Source organism: Triturus cristatus, chromosome 5_2 (assembly GCF_964204655.1).
Source record: "Triturus cristatus chromosome 5_2, aTriCri1.1, whole genome shotgun sequence".
Taxonomy (NCBI): Eukaryota; Metazoa; Chordata; class Amphibia; order Caudata; family Salamandridae; genus Triturus; species Triturus cristatus.
The window spans coordinates 726,499,778-726,519,896 of record NC_140588.1 but is presented as its reverse complement, the minus strand read 5'-3'; the positions used below and the strand labels follow the sequence as shown (position 1 = coordinate 726,519,896).

At 44.2% G+C, this 20,119-nt stretch overlaps 1 protein-coding gene across 2 annotated transcripts; it reads right to left on the bottom strand.

The window, feature by feature from the left end:
* Positions 1-617: 617 nt before the first annotated feature.
* On the bottom strand, positions 618-19,018 carry LOC146829186 (non-histone chromosomal protein HMG-14A-like). Of its 2 annotated transcripts, none has more exons than XM_085607831.1 (6): positions 17,688-19,018; positions 16,266-16,295; positions 15,221-15,250; positions 14,588-14,638; positions 13,771-13,905; positions 618-1,266 (listed from the first exon to the last, which is right to left on the bottom strand). In XM_085607831.1, the coding sequence occupies exons 1-6, from the start codon at positions 17,700-17,702 to the stop codon at positions 1,219-1,221; spliced, it is 309 nt and encodes a 102-aa protein (XP_085463957.1). In that variant the 5' UTR covers positions 17,703-19,018; the 3' UTR covers positions 618-1,218. The 2 variants fall into 2 exon arrangements, with proteins under 2 accessions (XP_085463957.1, XP_085463958.1); XM_085607832.1 differs by having other exon boundaries at positions 13,791-13,905; positions 17,688-19,015.
* Between the last annotated feature and the right edge of the window lie 1,101 nt (positions 19,019-20,119).

Sequence of the window (20,119 nt, the reverse complement as noted above, 5' to 3'; positions counted from 1 at the left end):
GCCTAAGTGTCAGGCAGCTGTTGAGGGTCAGCCCTGATGAGGGACACCACTAGGCGACTCACATCAGAAAGGTCTTATGAAGATCCAGCCACACTTTCAGCCTCCAGACAGAAAGCAAGGAATCCCACGCCACCCTGCCTGATTGGGGGGACGGGGGTGGGGAGACAAACTAGGCTTGGTCCAAGGTAAAGCCTTCGCTGAACATCAAAAATTGCTATGAAGTGGAGGGCCCTGGGCTACAAGAAGACTGGCCTTAGACTGCACTGTAGGTACAACTAATAAGAAGCAGTTTTTCTTTTCTGGAAAAAGTAATTCTGTCTTAGGTGAAGTGCCGCAGTCCTTGAGAGAAAGTGGGAACAGGCATGCTCTTGCTACGGCTTTTCAGCTATGCTTCTTGCTGGTATGTAGAGATTCAAAGGGCATAGTGGTTTCAGACTATAAATGTTAGGTCTTTGCTGGTTCACTGAGACTCTAACCTTCCAAATACCCCTTCTTGTAGAAGTTTGGAATGAAATCGGGGAAGATAGTTATAAAGATTCAACGTCTTATTGAGTTATTTTCTGGCCATAACAATTTGGCTTTGAAAAGCTGTTGTACACATGACACAAGGACGCAACTCTGAGGAGTCTTTTTTATTAAGGTATATCCAGCAAAATTCTTAACAGTGGGTAGGTGCAACCTGTCTGCTTATTTAAAACAAATGTTTGTATTTAATTTAAAAACATGATTCACTTTTTCCTAAATTGGCGGCAAAATAATTAACATTTGGGAAACAAAATTTCCAGCTCTTAGGATTTCATGAAAATATTTTACCTTCTTATAAAAACAACCCACAGAATCACTGGAATGTTTGACAGTTATTTTCTTTTGAGACCTCCCCACTTTAAGAAACCATACAACATATACAGGGTAAAATCAAGATCCAAAGTCCATAAGCATGACTTACACAAAAAGGGACACATTGACTCAAGTCAAAAACTACCACCACTTATTCTTTCCAAGTACCATACAAACTAGAACAATCACAAATTCTTTAAAACAATGATCATTTTGTCGTAGATTTCTTTCCCAAGTAACCGAGATGAAGATGTTCCACAATTAAATTCATGCTAAAAAAACCTGCGTTTATAAAATAGTTGATAAAAATATTCCTCTCTGTTAACAATACAGCATGGAGGTATGGAGACCGAATGATGGAAATAGAGGACAGAGCTGATATTACTCGGACTTGGATTCTTTTTCGTCAGATGCTTCAGCTGCTGGCGTCTACATGACAAAAGCAAAATAAAGAGAACACATGAGAAACCAAACAAGAAAAAAAATCTCAAATTTACACTTTTAAAATATCAATTTCATGTACACATATTCATCTTTACAGTAATTCAAGTTTCCGGCAGTAGTAGCTATTAAGGTACTCCCAGGCCTAATACATCTGAGAATGATGAGCAACAGTAGTTGCAATAGCACATTTTACTTGGTGTACTCACTCCCCAACTCCCACCCTCTATAAAATGTGCTTTTTGACCCATCTGGTTTCCCAGTCAGTAATCGGCATAGGAAGTTTCATCAAGTGTGACAGATAGTACAAAGTTGGGACATGGATCAATATGGATCTTTGGTTGTGAAGGAATCCTGTATGCTCAGATCAGCCGATGCCATAATTCAAAACACACATACACCAGTGCCAATGGTCCATTTTAATGTGGTCCTTAGTAGTGCAAAAACATGTAAGCTAAGTGGCAAGAACAGCAAAAATAGCAAATGTGAAAGCAGATCAAGACGAGAGCACAATCACAGGGTACTTTGAGATGATTATATGTCTTTCAACACTCCCAACGTGGTTTGCCGGAATGTGCCTAATCGCTGGTGGTGCATGCCCCGTTCAAATTGTTTTAAACATTTTAAATACTGGACGCGAAGTCATGGATATTTGATAAATGTATTACGTGTATTAGGATAGACATGGTTTCCTTAACGAACTGAAAGTATTCCCTCTATGTACATGGAGGGGGATGGGTTATAATGGTGCAATCAAAATCTCAATTTTTATTAAGCCAGATCGACAAAGGCAGCCAGTGCTAAAAAGGGGCTCTTGAAAGTTGCTTGAAATAAAGTTCAGATGTCCCACCATAAGAGTGCACAGTCTCTTTGGAGGAAAGGAGCTAGTGGCTACATATATCTCAATACATAAGCACACACATTGTGCTATCAGTCACCCAATGCCATCAATCTGAGGATACACACCAATGGTCCATTTCAAAATTGTCCATTATAATGTGAAAAACATTCATGGTAAAGTGGTGTGTTGAAAAAGGCCAGCCTAACATACACCCGGGATCCCTGCAGAACTTAGTTTCTGTAAAGTAAGGGTTACAGATCTTTTGGCTGAATATTCAATTGCTTGTAAAGGTTTACAGTGCATTTAATCTTTTAAGCTATGTGGTGAATGGTGTGTAAAGAGTTACAGCACCTTCCTGTTTTTGGTTGGATGGTAAATGGTTTGTGTTGGAAATTCTCCACTCCCACACCGGAAGAGGTTGGTGGTAACGGGGTCTTTCCAGGACATACAGTGGTAGCTTGGCTCGAGTGGTCAGGAATCAGGCTCCGTGCTAAGCATACGACATACCCAAACAATAACCATGCGTGCATCAGTTCCAAAAACGACTCTACACCGTAAAAATTATGAAAATATCTTTCTTTATCTTCTTTTTCTCTTAGTTACTGATTGTTATTTATTTATCCAATCACAATATACAAACTTTTTAGAAAGTGCAGGTCAAATAAATACTGGCTTAATGATTCAATAGATAGGGGTGATCATAAATAAAGAAGGCATAAATATAAGTGCAATACATACAGGCAATTAAATATTCTGAGGCAATAAATACTGTAAACCAATAAATATTGTGCATCAATAAATACTGTGGACCAATAAATACAGTGGAACAATAAATAGGTTAAATACAATAAATACAGTGCCCCTAATAAATACTTAAAAGCTGACAGTGACACTCATGGAATCAGATCACTTTTGAATTCCTAAGGGCTGATTTGGCCCAGGCACAGCTTGTGGGGATGTGGCAGGCTTGAGGGTGTCTACTCCCTGGCTTGGACAAGGCTGAGGCCTAAACTGAGGTAGATCAAGGGGGGAATACCAGAGACCTGGCTCTCTCTCTCCACACAACCTCTCTAGATTAGTCCCAGCTCACCCCTGGCACAGTCAGGTTGGTTCCAGCACCTCCCTAGCCCCTTAGAGCAGTCTCTCAGGTCTCCACAGGGCCTTAGGCGCCCTCTACTCCACTTACTGCCCTTTTTCTGATGCTCCGACACCGCTGGAGTCGTGTCGACGCCGTGAGGCAGTTCCGGTTCGATGTCGGCGGCCTCGGCACAATGTCAGTTCCTGACGACGCCGGTAGGCGGTTCCGATGTCGGCGGCCTCGGTTCGATCTCGACCTCCGATTCGATGGCGTCGGGCAGTCTTTACTCGATGTCGACTTCGGGCGGCTCCGGTCCGATGGCGACCTCGGATTCGATGACGTCGGCCGGCCTTGCCTCGATGTCGACTTCCGGCGGCTCCGGAGTGCGATCCTCACTCCCGACCTCCGGTGCTCCTCTCCTTAGGTTTCCGGCGACTCCGGAGTGCGACCTCCACTCCCGACCTCCGGCACGATTCTCTCAGGTTCCGGCGACTCCGGAGTGCGATCCTCACTCCCGACCTCCGGTACACTTCACCTCGGTCTCCGACGACTCCGGAGGGCGGACTTCACTCCTCCGATGACGCCGCTCACTCTACCTCGGGTGACTTCCTCCTCTACCTCTAGTATTCCTCACGACCTCTGACGGCGCCCTCTCTCGACCTCTGGCGGCTCCGGGTCCGACGTCTGCTTTTCCAGTCAGCGCCGCTTCTCCACCTCGGGCTCCAGGGCTCAGGCTACTCGACGTCGGACTTCAGGGAAACCAGTTTCCAGGTCAGGATCTTGCTGTTCTCTTGTTTCTAAGGCCTGTTCCTGCTGTCCAGGTCCTTAGGATGGTTTTTCTGGCTTCTTCCCACACAGGGCTCCAGGCTGGGCTCAGTCAGTAGGGACTAGTATCAAGGGTGGGTTTATGGACCCCACTCCAGGCACAAGTTTCCACCCCTGCTGCTTCACTCCTTCCTCCTTCAAGTTTCTGCTGCTCACTCTTCACCAGTCAGGTGCCAACTGCCAGCTCCAACTGCCAACTCTCTGTCTTAGCTTCCCAACATTCTAAACCGCCTCCAACTGTCACAGGGTTCTGGAATGTTCTGGAAGGTGCTGGTAGGTTCCAGTGGATGCTGGTGATGTCACAGGTGGCCACCATTTTGTGCTCCAGGCCCTCAGACAGAAGTTTCAGGGGTAGCTAAAATGGCTCCCTGAATCTGCAGCAACACTAAAAAGTCTGGTGGTTCCCAAAAAGGAAAAATTCAAACAGGGTTTGAGGCAAAAGTGGGACAAAATAAATAATGATGAGGAGGGACCACCCAAAGGGCTGACAGGTCTAACAGTTTGTAAAAAGTTAGAGATCATTTCATGTTTCTGACTGAATGATCGTTTGTAAAGGTTACAGATCTTTAGGGCTGAATGGTACATGGTTGACAAATCCAGAGGGTACATCGTTGAACTAATGGTTTAAACTGGGCTACAGATATTGTCACCTGTAGGATTAAGTGGTCAGTGGTAGCACAGGCTTAGCGCCTTTCACCTCAAGGGTTGAATTTTTAATGGGCCCTATTGGGAAGGATCCTTTCAACTTCAAAGCAAGGTAAGATAATTGCCTGTAGAGTCAAAGACTTCCACTTCTGGTCTGGATGGACACTGCTCTGTGCAGGGTTACAGAGCAGTAACCCTTTGTATCCGGACAGAAAGTGTTTACAGGTGTAGAAGCGTTTGCCTCTATGGCTGGCTAGATAATGGGCTGTACATGGTTAGACCCTTCTCATCGCTAGGGTTTAATAGTGAATGGTGTTTAGTTAGTTCAGCCGTTTCACCTCAAGGATTTAACGGAGCATGCTTTGTACCGAGATGCAGGGACCTTCGCCTCTGGGGTGTATAGACACTATTCTCCTCAGGGTTACATCGCATTTGACATCTATGCAAAGGTAACGCTCGGTCCTGGGTTAATGACTTACTCCCACAGGTGTTAAGGTCCAGTGGGGTGTACAGGATAACAATATTTCACCCCTGTGGTTTAGTGGTGAATGTTCTGTACATGGTTACAGCATTTCATCCCTAGGATTTAATGATCTGTACAGGGTTGCGGCCTTTAACTTCTACGGTTTGATAAAGAATGATCTGTAGGGTTACAGCATATCACCTCTAGGATGGATATAAAGTGATTTGCAGAGGGTTACAGCCCTTCACATCTGGATTAATAGTGGATTATCTGTACATGGTTACAGTATTTCACCTCTAGGCCTCAATCATGATCTGTACAGAGCTACAACCTTTCACCTATAGATTTAATAGAAAATGGTTTATAAATGGGGGCAGACTTTTACTGCTAGGTGAGAACTGTGTGAATGATCCGTTATACTGACAGCCACTCACCCTGTGGGCTTACTTCAGTCACTAATGAGAGGGGAAGATATGCAGTTCTCCGGGACGGTCAGTGCCTCTGAGTGAGTCTTCGGGATCTTTCTGAAGGGATGGCAGTGACTGAAGTAACTTATTAAAAAAGAAGGATAAGGGGCATTTGTAGGTGCAGCATGGAAGCCCCAAAGAACACAAATGAAAAGAAAAAGGTATGCAATTCCTGTGGGAGAGGGAGGAGGGGGCTGGGTTGGTCAACACCCCTACCCTAAGGTGGAGACAGGGTGTCTCCCAATTTGCGAAGTGGGACCATCACACACCAGGTTGAATGTCATGCTTCATCATAGGGCGTGCTCCTGGTCAGGTCAGCACTGCAATGCCTGAGGGGCACCCTTTGTCTGAGATCTCTCCCCCCCCCCCCCCCCCCAAGCCGTTAGGTGCAGGTTTGGGGCCTCGTGGTGTAGATGTGGACAAGGCACGTGTGTGTGTGGGGAATAAAATGAGACGCAGTGGTGCTCCAAAATCAGTTTGATCTGTGAGCACACAGGTCCCAATTAAAAACATCAATGGTGTCACCACTGACATAATGGCTACAAGTGGGTAGTCAACCTGTTTCTCGCCTAGTGTGTAAGAAATCATGTGGCAATTTATCAGGACCAGAAACACACTACACTATCAGCACAGTGGTTGGTTCGGTGATTTTCTCCAAGGTGAACCAAGCACTCTGCTACCTAACATTAAATACAGAATGGACTGACCTGTACAAATTAAAGGACAAGGAACCAATAACAGAAATCACGATTGATCAAAATAGACAATGGAAACAGCAGGCTCCAAAGTGTAAAAAAAAAAAAAAAAGGCAAATGACAAGAGTGGGTGATTAGTGCAACTAAAGAGCGTTCAGCCGTATAAAGTCAAAGAAGCAAAAACGTGACAAATCAGGGTACGGAGGCGAGGGTGGTGGTAACCAACCACTGGCAAATAATTGCAACCAGGGACTCACCCGATTTGGGTTATGGGCAGGCCCCATCGAGTGACAGGCAGAGGATGTACATAACAAAAGTAAACCTCCTTTCTATATATAATAAAGATACCTCAATGTTAGGTAGCAGAGTGCTTGGTTCACCTTGGAGAGCATCACCGAACCAACTACTGTGTAGATAGTGTATGGTTTCTGGTCCTGACGAATCTCCACGTGATTTCCTAAACACTAGGCGAGAAACATGTTGGCCACGCACTTGTAGACACCTCGGTCCATTAGGTCATCGGTGACACGTGTGTGGCTCAGCAGCTCTACATGCCAAGAACAGATGCATACTGGTAAGTAGCATATTCCGTTCGAGGCATACGAGTTGCAGATCACACACTTAGGATAGACTATATAGCAGTGCCTCCCCTAGCGGTGGTCACCTGTATTGGTTGCAGCAGTTTGGAAGAAGGTTTTAAGGACAGCCTGACCTACAGAAGCTTGTTGATTTGCTTGCACGTCAACACAGTAGTGTTTAGTGAAGGTGTGTGTTGTAGACCATGTGGCTGCCTTACAAATATCTTCTACGGGAATGTTTCCTAAGAATGCCATGGAAGCCCCTATTTTGCGTGTGGAATGCGCTCTAGGGGGAACCGATAGTGTGCGTTTAGCCTTGTGGTAGCATATGTGGATACATTTAACTATCCACCTGGCTATCCCGGATTTGGAAATGGGGTTGCCTTTATGTGGTGGAGAGAAAGCAACAAACAATTGTTTGGTTTTGCGGAATGATTTGGTTCTGTCAATTTAGTAAAGCAGAGCTCTTTTAACGTCTACGGTATGAAGAGCTTCTTTCAGCTACCGAGTCCGGATTTGGGAAGAACACTGGTAGCTCAACTGATTGGTTAAGATGGAACGGAGATATGACTTTTGGCAGGAATTTCGTATTTGTTCTAAGAACCACTTTGTTGCGGTGTAATTGTAGGAATGGTTCTTGTATGGTTAAAGCCTGGATTTCACTTACCCTTCCAAGGGATGTGATAGCAATAAGGAAAGCCACTTTCCATGTGAGGAACTGCAGTTCGCATTTATGCATAGGTTCAAATGGGGGTCCCATGAGCCTTGTAAGAACAATGTTTAGATTCCACACTGGAGAGGGTGGTAATCTGGGCGGAATAATTCTCTTAAGGCCTTCCATGAAGGCTTTAAATCGCAGGTACTCTAAATAGTGACAAGTGTCGGATTTCTCCGTGGTTCTGGGTTAATAAGGACGGGGAGAGGCGCAGTTTTTGGTGTGGAACTAGAGTGTTCCAGCAGTGTTGTGAACCAGGGCTGGCGTGCCCATGTGGGAGCTACCAGGATCAGTTTGAGAGACTGTTGCCGGAGCTTGCGTACCATGAATGGAACGAGTGGGAGAGGCGGAAAAGCGTACGCAAATCTGCCCGACCAGTTCATCCATATCGCATTGCCCTTCGACTGTGGGTGGGGAAACCTGGCGGCGAAGGGTGGGCACTTTGAGTTTGTGTGTGGCGAACAGATCTATGTCTGGTTGGCCCCATTGTTGGAAAAAGGGGAGTAGGACTTGTGGATGTAATTCCCATTCGTGGATCTGCTGAGTTTGTCGACTAAACAGGTCGGCAATCTGATTGTGAACCCCTGGAAGGTGTTCTGCAAGTAGGTATATGTTCTGGGGAACGGCCCATCTCCAAATGTGCTGTGTGAGCTGGGACAGCTGGAGAGAACGTGTGCCTCCTTGTTTTTGTATAGAATACACGGCTGTCACGTTGTCCGTATGGATGAGGACAGTTTTGTTCTGGAGATGTATTTGGAATAATTTTAGTGCTAGGAATATTGCCAGTAGTTCCAGGTAATTGATATGGAGCACTTTCTGTTGAGCGGTCCATTTGCCCTGAGTGGTGTGTCCTAGGAGATGGGCCCCCCATCCCGTGAGTGATGCGTCTGTTAGCACTATTTGTGGAAGAGGCTCGATGAACGGCCGCTCTTTGGACAGGTTTATTGTGTTCCACCATTTTAGAGCGCGATGTGAGCGGCTGTCCACCACCAGATCTGTTAGTTGTCCGTGAGCCCGATTCCACTGACGTTCTAGACACTCTTGCAAGTGACGCATTTGTAGTCTTGCATAAGGCACAATGAATATGCAGGACGCCATCATGCCTATGAGTTGCATGAACACTTGCTGGAAGAGAGTATTGGGTTTGAAATTTTACGATCAGAGATAGTATATTGGCTATCCTGGCTGGGCTGGGATATGCTAGGGCTTTGGAGGTATTTATGGTGGCTTCCAGATATTGATGTATGTGGGAGGGTTGGAGATGAGATTTGGGATAGTTTATTGTGAATCCCAAGTTGTATAAGATTTGAATAGTTTGGTGAGTGTGTAGAACGCATTTGTTGAATGAGTTGGCTTTTATTAGCCAGTCGTCTAGATACGGGAAGACATGAATTTGTTGTCTTCTGAGATGCGCTGCTCCAACTGCTAGACACTTGGTGAATACTCTGGGCGCAGTTGTCACCCTGAATGGAAGGACTGTAAACTGATAGCGTTGCCCGTCCAACACAAACCTTAGGTACTTCCTGTGAGCAGGATGTATGGGAATGTGAAAATAAGCGTCCTTGAGATCTAGTGTGGCAAGGAAATCGCCTTGTTGTAGTAGTGGGAGCACTTGTTGAAGAGTGATCATATGGAAATGATCTGAGTTTATATACAGATTTAGGGGTCTGAGCTTGAGTATTGGTCTTAAGAGTCACGTCCTTTTTGGGGATTAGGAAGTACAGTGAGTATACCCCTGTACCCTGATGTTGTAAGGGAACTGGTTCTATTGCGTGTTTTTGAAGCAATGAGAGAACCTCTTGTTTGAGGAGCATAAGATGGTCTGGTGACATGGAACGCTGCTTGGGTGGTATGTGTGTTTGGAGGGGGTAGTCGTGAGTTCCAGGCAGTAACCATACTGGATACTTTGTCTTACCCACTTGTCTGTTGTGATGGAGTTCCAGACAGGTAGGAACTGTTCGAGTCTTCCCCCGACTGGAGTGGAGGAAAATCACGGTTTGTTGGCGGGGGAGGTACGAGTGTTGGTATTGCCTCGACCTCGTCCCTTTGTGTTTCCTCTATATCCTCCTCTAAAACATCCTCTACTGGGGGATGTTTGTTGAGAGGTTTTGAAGGTAGAGGTGTCTGCTCCCATATTCTTGGAGGCTCCTCTGTAGAAGGAGCGCTGAAAGGACCCGCGTGGTTGTGGAGACTGCAATGCTCCCATGGACTTACCAGTCTGTCTTTTTTCATTTTTTCGAGTGCAGGGTCTACTGCTGGCCCAAATAGCTGTTCTTGGTTAAATGGTTGGCCGAGTATGGTACTTTGTACTTCTGGCTTGAAGCCTGAAATGCGTAGCCAGGCATGGCGTCTGAGGAGTACACGTGTGTTAATTGCTCTAGAGGCGGTGTCTGCGGCGTCAAGTGCGCATTTAATTGACGCATGAGATGAGCTTTCCCTCTTGTATAAGGTCATTTGCCTGGGTCTTGTATTGGTCTGGCAGGTGTTGTAGCAGATTCTCCAACTGATCCCCATCAAAGCGTGCTAGTAGGGCTTGGGTGTTAGCAATACGCCAATGATTAGCAGCTTGTGCTGCTACTCGTTTGCCCGAGGCTAATAGTTTAGATTCTTTGTCAGGGGGTGGTGTATCTCCCGTGGTTTGGAGTTGGCGCGTTTCCTTGCGTTGGAAAAGACCAAAGAATCCAGAGGGAGCTGTCCTTTGATGTAACAAGGATCTTCTGGGGCAGGTCTATATTTCTCAATTCTTGGGTTAAGCACCGGCGGGGTCTTTAAATACTTCAGTGGCGTGTTTAGTGACACCTTTAATCATAGGTAGAATTTGTACTGTTTTCGGAGACTGTTCAAACATGTCTAAGAGGAAATCTTCCTCGGGTGCATCGGAGTGCATGGTGATGCCATGGTAAAGTGCTGCCCTGTTTACTAGTTGTCCAAACCCCAGGTGGTCATCTGGAGGGATATGGTGTTGGGTCAGGCATATCTGGTAGAGGGTATGCCCAATCATCCAATGGTGCGGTATCTGGATCCGTGAACGGATCACCCCCTCCCCCTAGGTCATCATCATCATCCTCCTGTGGAGGTGGTGTATGTGATGGAGATGGTAGAGGGGGTGTGGTATAAGGTCATAAGGGAGGGGAAGGAGGAATAGGTGATGTTGCCGAGTCCTTTCTTATAGGAACTGGGGCAGGTGTTTGTCCAGTTTCCGTTTCTTATATGGCACTGCAGTGACATGTCCAGTCTTTGGATTAATATAGATGCTTTTTGTGTTGGATCTGGATGGAAAAGCTCTTGTACTTCAGGAACAGATTTTGGCGCAGATTTTTTCGGCTCCGATCGAGGTTTTGGTTGATCGGTCGAGTCTTTGGCTTTAGGAGGTGTATTATAGTCCTTAGCCGGTGTTTCCGGTGCCGATGAATGTTTGATGCCGAAGTTAAGTCTTTCGGCTTGGGAAGTTTTGGTGGCGGTCTATGGCCTCGATGTTTTCGGTGCCGAAGGTACAATTACATGTGGCTTTCTCGGGCCCGAGCCACCGGGAGGCTTGTGTTTCGAGCCCTGAGGCGGGGCTTCTGAAGGGTGTTTTCGGTCTCGACTGAGGCCAGCTGGCGAAGTCTTGACCAATGCCTTTGGAGGGGTTAGGGCAGGGGCAGTGGTACTCGCGCGTTGCCCAGGAGTAATGGGGTCGTCTGATTCTGAGATGATTTGAAGTTCCTTGGAATCTTCTTCCGGGACATCAGGACCCTCAAAGATGTTTTCTGGTTCCCGGGGCTGGTTTGTGTGCCATAATATGGCGTCGAGCTCTTCGATCCTGAATGGTCTTTTTGGATCGAAATGCTGCGCAGGCTGGACAGCTGGCTTCGTCGTGTTCCGGTGATAGGCACAGGTTGCAGACTTTGTGATGGTCACTGTGCGGAAATTTTGCTCCACATGGCGTCCCTTCCATGAGCCGTAGGCCTCACGGCGTGGATAGGCCCAACCGCCCGCGTCGACGGCCGGAATCGAGCGATTAATTCGCTGTCGAGTGAAGGTGCTTTGATGTAGTTGTTAGAAGTTTATTCGCTTCGAAAAGCTTGTACTTGAGATTTTCAACCGGAGTGGAAAAGTTACATCCGAACCCAATGGCGGAAAAAAACAATCCGAGGATGGAGTGGATGCCCATGCGCACTGTAGTCCAAAGGAGGAGTCACCTATCTCGTGACCAAAGACTTCTTCCGAAGACAACAACAACCTGCAAGCATCCGAGCCCAACACCAGATGGCAATCTACTATCCTAAGTGTGTGATCAGCAGCTCATATGCCTCGAACCTATGAGTACACCACACCACTCCACATACACATCCCAGGTTTAGTATGGTTGAAGATTTTGGCCATCCTGGGAATCTTTACCCCATTGGTTGGAGAGTCCCTCCGGCTTACCACCTACTAGCATGTGCCAGGAATAAATGTGGCATCCCCGGGCATCCACTTCAGAACACTAATGGACCTGAAGAAGTTGATAAGCGGGATAAACATGCTGTCTGCAACCTGACAAGAGCCCTGGACGACTGAAACAGCATTCTCTTGTACCCAGGAGAAAGAAATGGACTTGAAGGGTGACATGTTCAAGTTACAGGGTCACAACAAGTTGCAAGAGGTCTTTTCTTGCAACTGCCCTCTAGCAACTGGACCTGGACACTGCTCATGTTGGACTGTCTGCCACCCTGTGAGTTTCTAAGCACCTCCCCTAAGGTCCAGGTAGTGAGGGAGCTTCAGATATTTACTACTGTGGTGGATTGTGATTTAAAGGACTAAAGTCAAAAGGTTAAATATTTGACCGAGACGAACTTTGAGTGTTTGACGCGTGCTCCATCGGGGTAAGCATAAAATTGTTTCTAGGTTCTGTTCTACAGCGATCATGGACTAGCAATGGCATTTTGAACTTGTTTACATTTCTCTTTAATTTTTAAAATGAATTTCTCTGGTTCTCCTAATTAGATTTGTGTGCCATTTTGTTGATTACATTTTAAATTGTTTTGTATTTCGACTTCATTAAAGTTTTAGGACTGCGTGAATACTTTACACATTGCCTCAAAGTTAAGCCGGTTTGCTCTGTGCCATAGCTACAGTCGGGTTGACCTCATGTTTTAGTGACTTTAGTAGTTCACCCTGACAAGGATTGTGGTTATTACCTGAGGTGGGAAACTCAATATACATATATACACACACACACACAAAACAAAAAACAACCAGGATACTAGATATCTACAAGGGATGCAAGGTTATGGAAAACTCATCCAAATCAGTAAATTCAAACAAGTTTCTCATCACCAGGGACAAAATGATGGTACTGGTATTACTGCAAAACCAGGTTACAGACAATAAGATGACTAACACAGACTAATTAGAATTCATAAATGTCACACGCACCCCCCCCCCCCCCCAAAAAAGGTTTCAGGACAGACCCTCATATAAAGCAGACCTGTTCACAACTTCAGACGTTTGTGACAGGAGTCTGCCTGCTTCTCAAAGTTCTAAAACATTTGAAGTGATCAGAAAAGAAGCACAGACTACACTGGTACATTAAGAACTCCAGAAGGAGAAAAAATGTAGCAGCAGATGTTAACTACAAATGGAAGACCAAAGAAAACCTAGAAAAGTGAAGTCTACGGTACAGTTTCCCAGTTCATATAAAATGGCAAACAAAATCGATACATAGAAACGGCATAGCTGGAGAATATAGACTTTATCTCTTGTTGAAATAATGATCAAGTAATTTAATCTTAAATGCATATATGTTTTTATACAAAAAGGTACATGCATATATGTTTTTATACAAAAAGGTACATGCATATATGTTTTTATACAAAAAGGTACAATCAAGAAAAAGACACGAAGAGCATCTTAAAACCTTTATCCATTCACAATCAATGTGTATAATACTAAACGTGTTGTGTATGGTCCTCTTCTACCCTTAACAGTTCATGTAATTTTGTCATTACTAGCTGATAGCTTGCAATGTATATCACACTGAGCTTTTAAGAACTAAAGTGTTGATCATACATGCATTTGAGGTATTTTCGTTAGTTTATCAGCTAGAATGTGGATTCCTGTTATAAAACCAGACATGAGTGACAATTATCCTCATTTATAGACTAGTCTATTCTTATAACAGGAATCCTCACACAGAACTGTATTGCTACAGTTAATGGTACCTCATTAGTTTTGGTATCACCGTTTTCAGAGTGGTTTTCTTCCTTGGCGTCATCTTGCTTATTTTCGTCCTTGCCTTTGGCTCCCTTTTTTCCTTTTGCTGGTTTCTTCTCGTCCTTTTTATCGTTTGGTGCCTTCTGTTAAACAACAAGTTACAAATACTCTTACAATTCAAGTATAAATACATAAAACAAAACAGCTCATCATATGAAAAGTAAAAAATGCTGGCCATTTCACATAGGTGGAGAGGATGAAAACTGTGTGTGCCACCTGGCTATACCCCAAAACAAAACCCCATCACAGGTGTTCGGTCTAGACACACCTTGATAACAAGCTTACCACCCACACGTGTCATGCAACCCTAGTGCAAATGGGGTGTTCCTATTCACCCACCTTATCTCCTCTATCAGCGAGTAGATGTGGCACAGAATCTCTTTATGGAAAATAGGCTCGGACACTAAAGAAAGCACTACAAGATTGGATACACTTTCTAGATAATGTCAGTTTATTAAAATCAACTTGTTATGTTGATACGACTGAAAAGTTAATTTCAGAACAGTCCGCCCATGGAAGTCAGGAAAGGTGAATTATTTTGGACTCGGAAAGTGAACCGCTGGATGCAATAGATACGTTAGTATGGCCATTTGAAAAAAGAAGCCCATAGTCACAACCAGGTCAAATTAAAGTTATACACACTATAGTCAATGACTGAAAGTTGCCTAACAGTATGGGAAGATGAGGTATGCTCAACTGCAATTAAAATTACTGAAAAGCTGGGAAATTTGTCCTAGAAGACGAAAAACTATTTGCTTTATTTACCTTTGCCGCTGCTTTTTTGGCCTTTGGTTCTGGCTTAGGTGGAGCAGGTTTCTACAAGGACAAACCAGAAATTAGATTGAAAGCAGACGAGTAATATTTAACGCGTAACATACCAACAGGTTACCCTCCTGACTCAAACCACTTGTCTTCATATTCAATAAAGAGGCCTACTCCGGTTCTAATAATCTACAAAAGGAAATTAGGCACACAGTGCGTGTAACATTTCGGGACAAATAGCCACCACCACTTAATGATCTGCAGGTGTCGGTGACACATCAGAACACACTACACTGCTCTCACACAACTGTAGGATTCCTGCTGGCACACAAATGTAAACGTACTGTGACGACACTAAAACGGCCATGGTACTTAAGTGGACAGCGAACTAAAGTCAAAGGCAGATCCCTCCGTTTGCCGACATTTCCGATTAAACACCTGTGCCCAGTCCATTTTTTTTTTTAAATCAAATTTTATTAAAGTGGAATCTACCAAAGTACTTTCGTCAACGTATACCAGCATTGCAATATAAAGCAGCAAATCATTATCTAATTGCATTTAGAATGACATTTAAAATGTGAGAACTAGGAGTGCTAGTTCAAGTCAGAAAGAAAAAGTTTATGAATAAGTACTTACAGCCGACAACCTGGCCGACCTCCTCTTGGGCTGCAAAGATCAAAAGACGGGTAAAGTATTTAATATAAAGGTTTGAACAGCGTAAAATGAATCATCTAAACTTGTTTTCTACAAGAAATCTGACGATATTATTATAGCGACCCTTTACTTGTTACTATTGTGAACCTGTTTCCCAAGTGTGAGCTCTCGACCCTTCACTTAGAGTACCTAACTACCTTTAGTGAAGAAAAAAACGACCCTCTAAATCAAGTCTGTGAGTGGCTTCAAAATCCCCACCACAACCTAAACAGATAAATACTAAGTATGACAAACTGCAATCAGCCGTTTCCCAGAATAAATAAAAACATGCAAAACGAGCAAGTATGCATTACAAGGTCATGTCTTTCCTTACTTACCCATGTGACACAAAGGCACAAATATCAGTTATGTAAAAATTCCTTTAACGATGCCGTCCAGAAAATAATGCCACAATACATTTAAAAAACAACATTCTATAATGCCCATTGTTTGCGATTGCTAGCGTTGCAGGGTGAAGTGCTTTTCCTTTTCTCTACACTGGATGGTCCCTTAAATGTACACAATTGCTCCTGTAAGTAGTCTTCAGATTGGACTTTCTGGGTACGATATTTTTAAAAACATTTGACCACAGCTTCCTTTTCGCGGGAAATAAAAAGCCACTGAAGTTCTACTGCTATTTTCGGTTATATAAATTGAATATTTTAAGTCAAGCTTGAGTGTATTTCTACACATTTCTGAGCCTATACTAATATTGTGATGTGAGCATCTTAACAGAACATGTTCCAGAGTTACAGCATTAATGACAAAAAAGGGAAAAAGAACCGACTACCTTGCGACAAGCTATTGCCTTTAAATTAAGTAACCTGGTCCACACCCACCTACTTCACCAGTGGCATTCGTAAACAAGCAACCAAAGTGTCAGGAACATAAAAGAACGTGTACATTATGAACAAAGAATGCGAACAAACCAAAAATGGGAGATGGTCATAAAATAGTTCGAAACATCAACAGTGATTCCTCAACTCACCTCGTCCTTGGCTTCACCTTCAGACGCAGCCTAAATAAAGAAACAGATATGTAAACGTGACATTGTAGAAAGCTATACAAAATTATCAACAAAAACGTGGGTCAGTGAAGAAAATAACGCACATTTAATTTGTTGTTTTAAAATTCTGTAAAGGTCGGGACGTGATATTACATAGAATGTTAGAAAATCCTCATGTATTCATGGGTACCATTACTTGTGTCGCGGTTTCAAGTACGTAGGTAAGGATTACACGGGTTTTGTGACTTTGCTTATTTTTGTGCCGGTTGGGTCATTAAAATACTGGTGATGCCGGTGGCAACCCTAACTATAGAGTTCGGAATCTCCAGATCGACCCAGTGCATTTGTAAAGACCCAGAAAGTTAAAAAGCATTTCTATACCACAAAACCCATTAGTGCAATTTGTTCCGCAGGGTTAAGATTACCTGTTACGGACCTGTCATGTGGTTTTAAATATAAAACGTAAAAACTAAGATGTGTGCATAGCGATCGGTTGGCCGTTTAAAGGGTGGACTACAGTCCCCGCAATGCTTTGCGCGCTTTCGCTCTTCCTGTTTACGCCATGACCTCATGACGTAACTAGGCTACCATTCAAACTATTCCCGCCAGGTTTTGTAGCAATAAGAATGTCACGAAACAATGGCGGCTTCAGTTAGATGTCGAACTTCTTCAACCGCTATATCAAAAATGAGTCATCGCCTGAGATTTGGTAGTATTGCACAAGGACTCTACAAGGTGAAGAACAGTATCCGAGTCAAAACAATAAAGCCGTTGGCTATTCGGATGGGAGTGACCTATTCGTTCCGCCGTTTCCTGTCAGACCGATCAATGTCTCATTGCAACAAGAGTGGGCGCGAGTCTTTCCCAGCGTGCGTTGCGTTGGCTCGCACGCAGTTCTGGCTTAACCCGCAGGGGAGTGGTGTGGCTGGAATGAGAAGAGGCGGGAGACGACGGCAGCCGCCCCGGGGCTCGCCAGCTGCTAATTTTGGCTCCTTATCCTGCGCCCCCTAACGGCCAAACCCGTAACTGCGCAATCTGGCAAGATTAAACGGATAGGCTACCGAACAAAGACAAACAAGAAGACATCTTTTAGATTTACATTTAAACAGTAGGAAAACGCAGTGTTAAAAAAACACAATTTCAAATGATGCTTCGAGTAAAACGAATCAGACACTTGCCGTATTTGCACGATTACATTTTGGTGCATGATTCATATTTTTGGAAGCCGCCTTTTATAATCGGTGATGCGCAAGGAGCCCTTAAATCGACCTTTAACAAACAAACGTGGATCTCCTAAGTTATTTGCCAACCAAATATTAATGATGTAGATCTTATGCAGCGCATATCCCCTAGCAGACTGCGCGCTGCATTTTTCTTGAGGGATGGAGACGCCACGGCACTCACCTTTCTCTTGGGCATGTTTGCAGGCGGCTGTAATCGCTTTCGAAGTCTGGAGGTCGAAACGCTGCAGTGAAACTGACTGCAGCGAAGAGTTTAATATCAGTAGAACTGTTAAAAGACCTTTATTGCTAACAGTAAAATACACCAGCACGCAACCAAACTACATGAATGGGCAGCGCAAAGCGGGGCCCAATCTTAAAAGGATTGGCGTCCCATATACCCAATCGGTTATCAGTAGGGTTGAACAAGGCGGGGTGAGTAGGGGATAAGATTGGATTCGCCCAATGGGGTGGCTAAAAGGGTTGGTCCTGCCTTAGCGCAAGGCGTCAAGAGTAAGAAATGTGGGCGGGTCAATGCCACTTTTTCCCCTCCTTTCGTCCTCCTCTGCGGCCGGGAGAAGATGGAATTGGACTACATAGATAGAGAAGAGGGACACCCTTATAAACTGCCGAGGAACCGATACTGGCTTTACGCAAGCGCGGCAGCCATTTCAGATCGGAATATTTTTTTCTAATTAAACTACTGCATCGTGTTCTGGTATTTAAAAAACATAACGAGGGGTTTTTGGAATTTCACATAGCAACATCGAACTCGTTACATAATCAAATACCTACATTTTGAAACGCATTTCAAATGCACGTGCAGACGAACGTTTAATTCACTTAATCGTATAGTGCTGGACTACTCGGTTTTCTTTTAACGTCCCCTACTCTAGCTTGTCAAGATGGCCACTACTCGGGTGTACGCATTGTGACCACTTTTTAGGATCTACGACAAAGCAAAGAACTCGGAATAAGGCAGCGCCAACAATGCACCTACCTACGCGTCTAAAACACGTATGTTCTTTGCAATGTTGACACAAATGGATGTCAATATGAACATAATGTGCGGAATTTGTCTACTCGGTATAGGTTCGAATGACGGCGTAGTTGACTCCAATTAGCTGTAAATCGTATTCGGATCTCCGGTGCCTTTTAAACAATAAACGACGCTAGGGGTCGAGTTCTATTACGTGATTTCTAGCCATACTGATCTCGAAGTCCTGCCACGGGCAACCTCCCTTGCAGTTAGATGTAGCACAGATAACAAAAACCGCTGGCCGTGGAACAAATCGTAGTTTACCGTGGTGGTTATCACCAAATTAATACATTCGGACCTCTGATTTTCCCAACCTTACACGACGAGGTTTTAAATTCTCATCTGCTTTACAGCTTAGACTGGTTGGAATAGAGCTGCCATTCCTGAGCGTAGCCGCGGGGGGCGTCACGTGACGCGCCCTCCTCGACCGCGCGGAGCTGCAGCCTAAACTCCAGTGCAACCTAAACAGAAAGGAGGAGGCGAGCCACAGCTAGCCTTGCCTTCTCCACAGAGCGGGCGTGGTCCTCGTATTGGCACTCCATTTTATCATTGGCACTCCATTTTATGATGGCTGTACGAGGGAATGGTGGACTTTGTCATGTTTGTGATGTACAGTGCTCAAAGTGGTGAAGACACTATTTTGTATCCTTCTCTGTTCATACTTAAAACGGTAATTTTAAGAAAAAAAGTACTTTAAAATGTGTTCTTGAGCTGCCTTAATCAGCCCTGGCTGAAAATAAACTCAGAAAGGCCATGTTAAACAAGCATTTGCAATGCAATAGGTCTCGCATTTACGCGAGTTTGAGCTATTAACATTGCAAATACCAGTGCCTTTTATTTTTGTTTTTAAAACAAATAAAAGGCAGTGTCATTTACAATGCCAATAGCTTAAACTTGCGAGACCTATTGCATTGCAAATGCTTGTTATCACTGCATTTCACTCTATAATTGCAACTGTGGCATCCTGCTAGCCCTAGTTATTCAGAACTTTCTAGTAAAACTCTCAGCTGTGTAGTATCCGCTCAGCACCCAATGAAATCACTTTCAAATTAAAAGCACCTGCATTCCAAAAAGCACTATGCACTAATTTAAAAATTATGATCTGGCGAACAGTCCACCTATGATGCTCTTTAACAATGACAGATACCAGAAAAGCTGCTGGACAATTCTGCTCTTCACAAATCATTGTGTTTGTTACAGAAATGTGGCCAGAGTGTAAAACTAGACTTCTGCAAAGTTCATTTTGGAAAAGTGAATCCATCGGTGGTGTGATACAAGGGACAAAAGGTATTGTATGCCCTTCTTATAAAACAATTTTATAAAATAGGACCATGCATTACTTTGCGGTCTTTGCGTGCTAATGGGAATATCAATGGACAAAGTACAGCAAAGACAGCATTTAAGAAGGGCTTCAGTGGGATAGGAAGCAATGGTCATACAGCAAGACATCAGCATTGCTGCCCAGCCAGCCACCGTAAGCCTCTTGGACATAATGGGTGGCTAGGAGGTACTTTTTCTTTTTGAATGTGGTTACATATTTTAGTAATTGTATAAATTATTCATTCAGTTTGTGCACA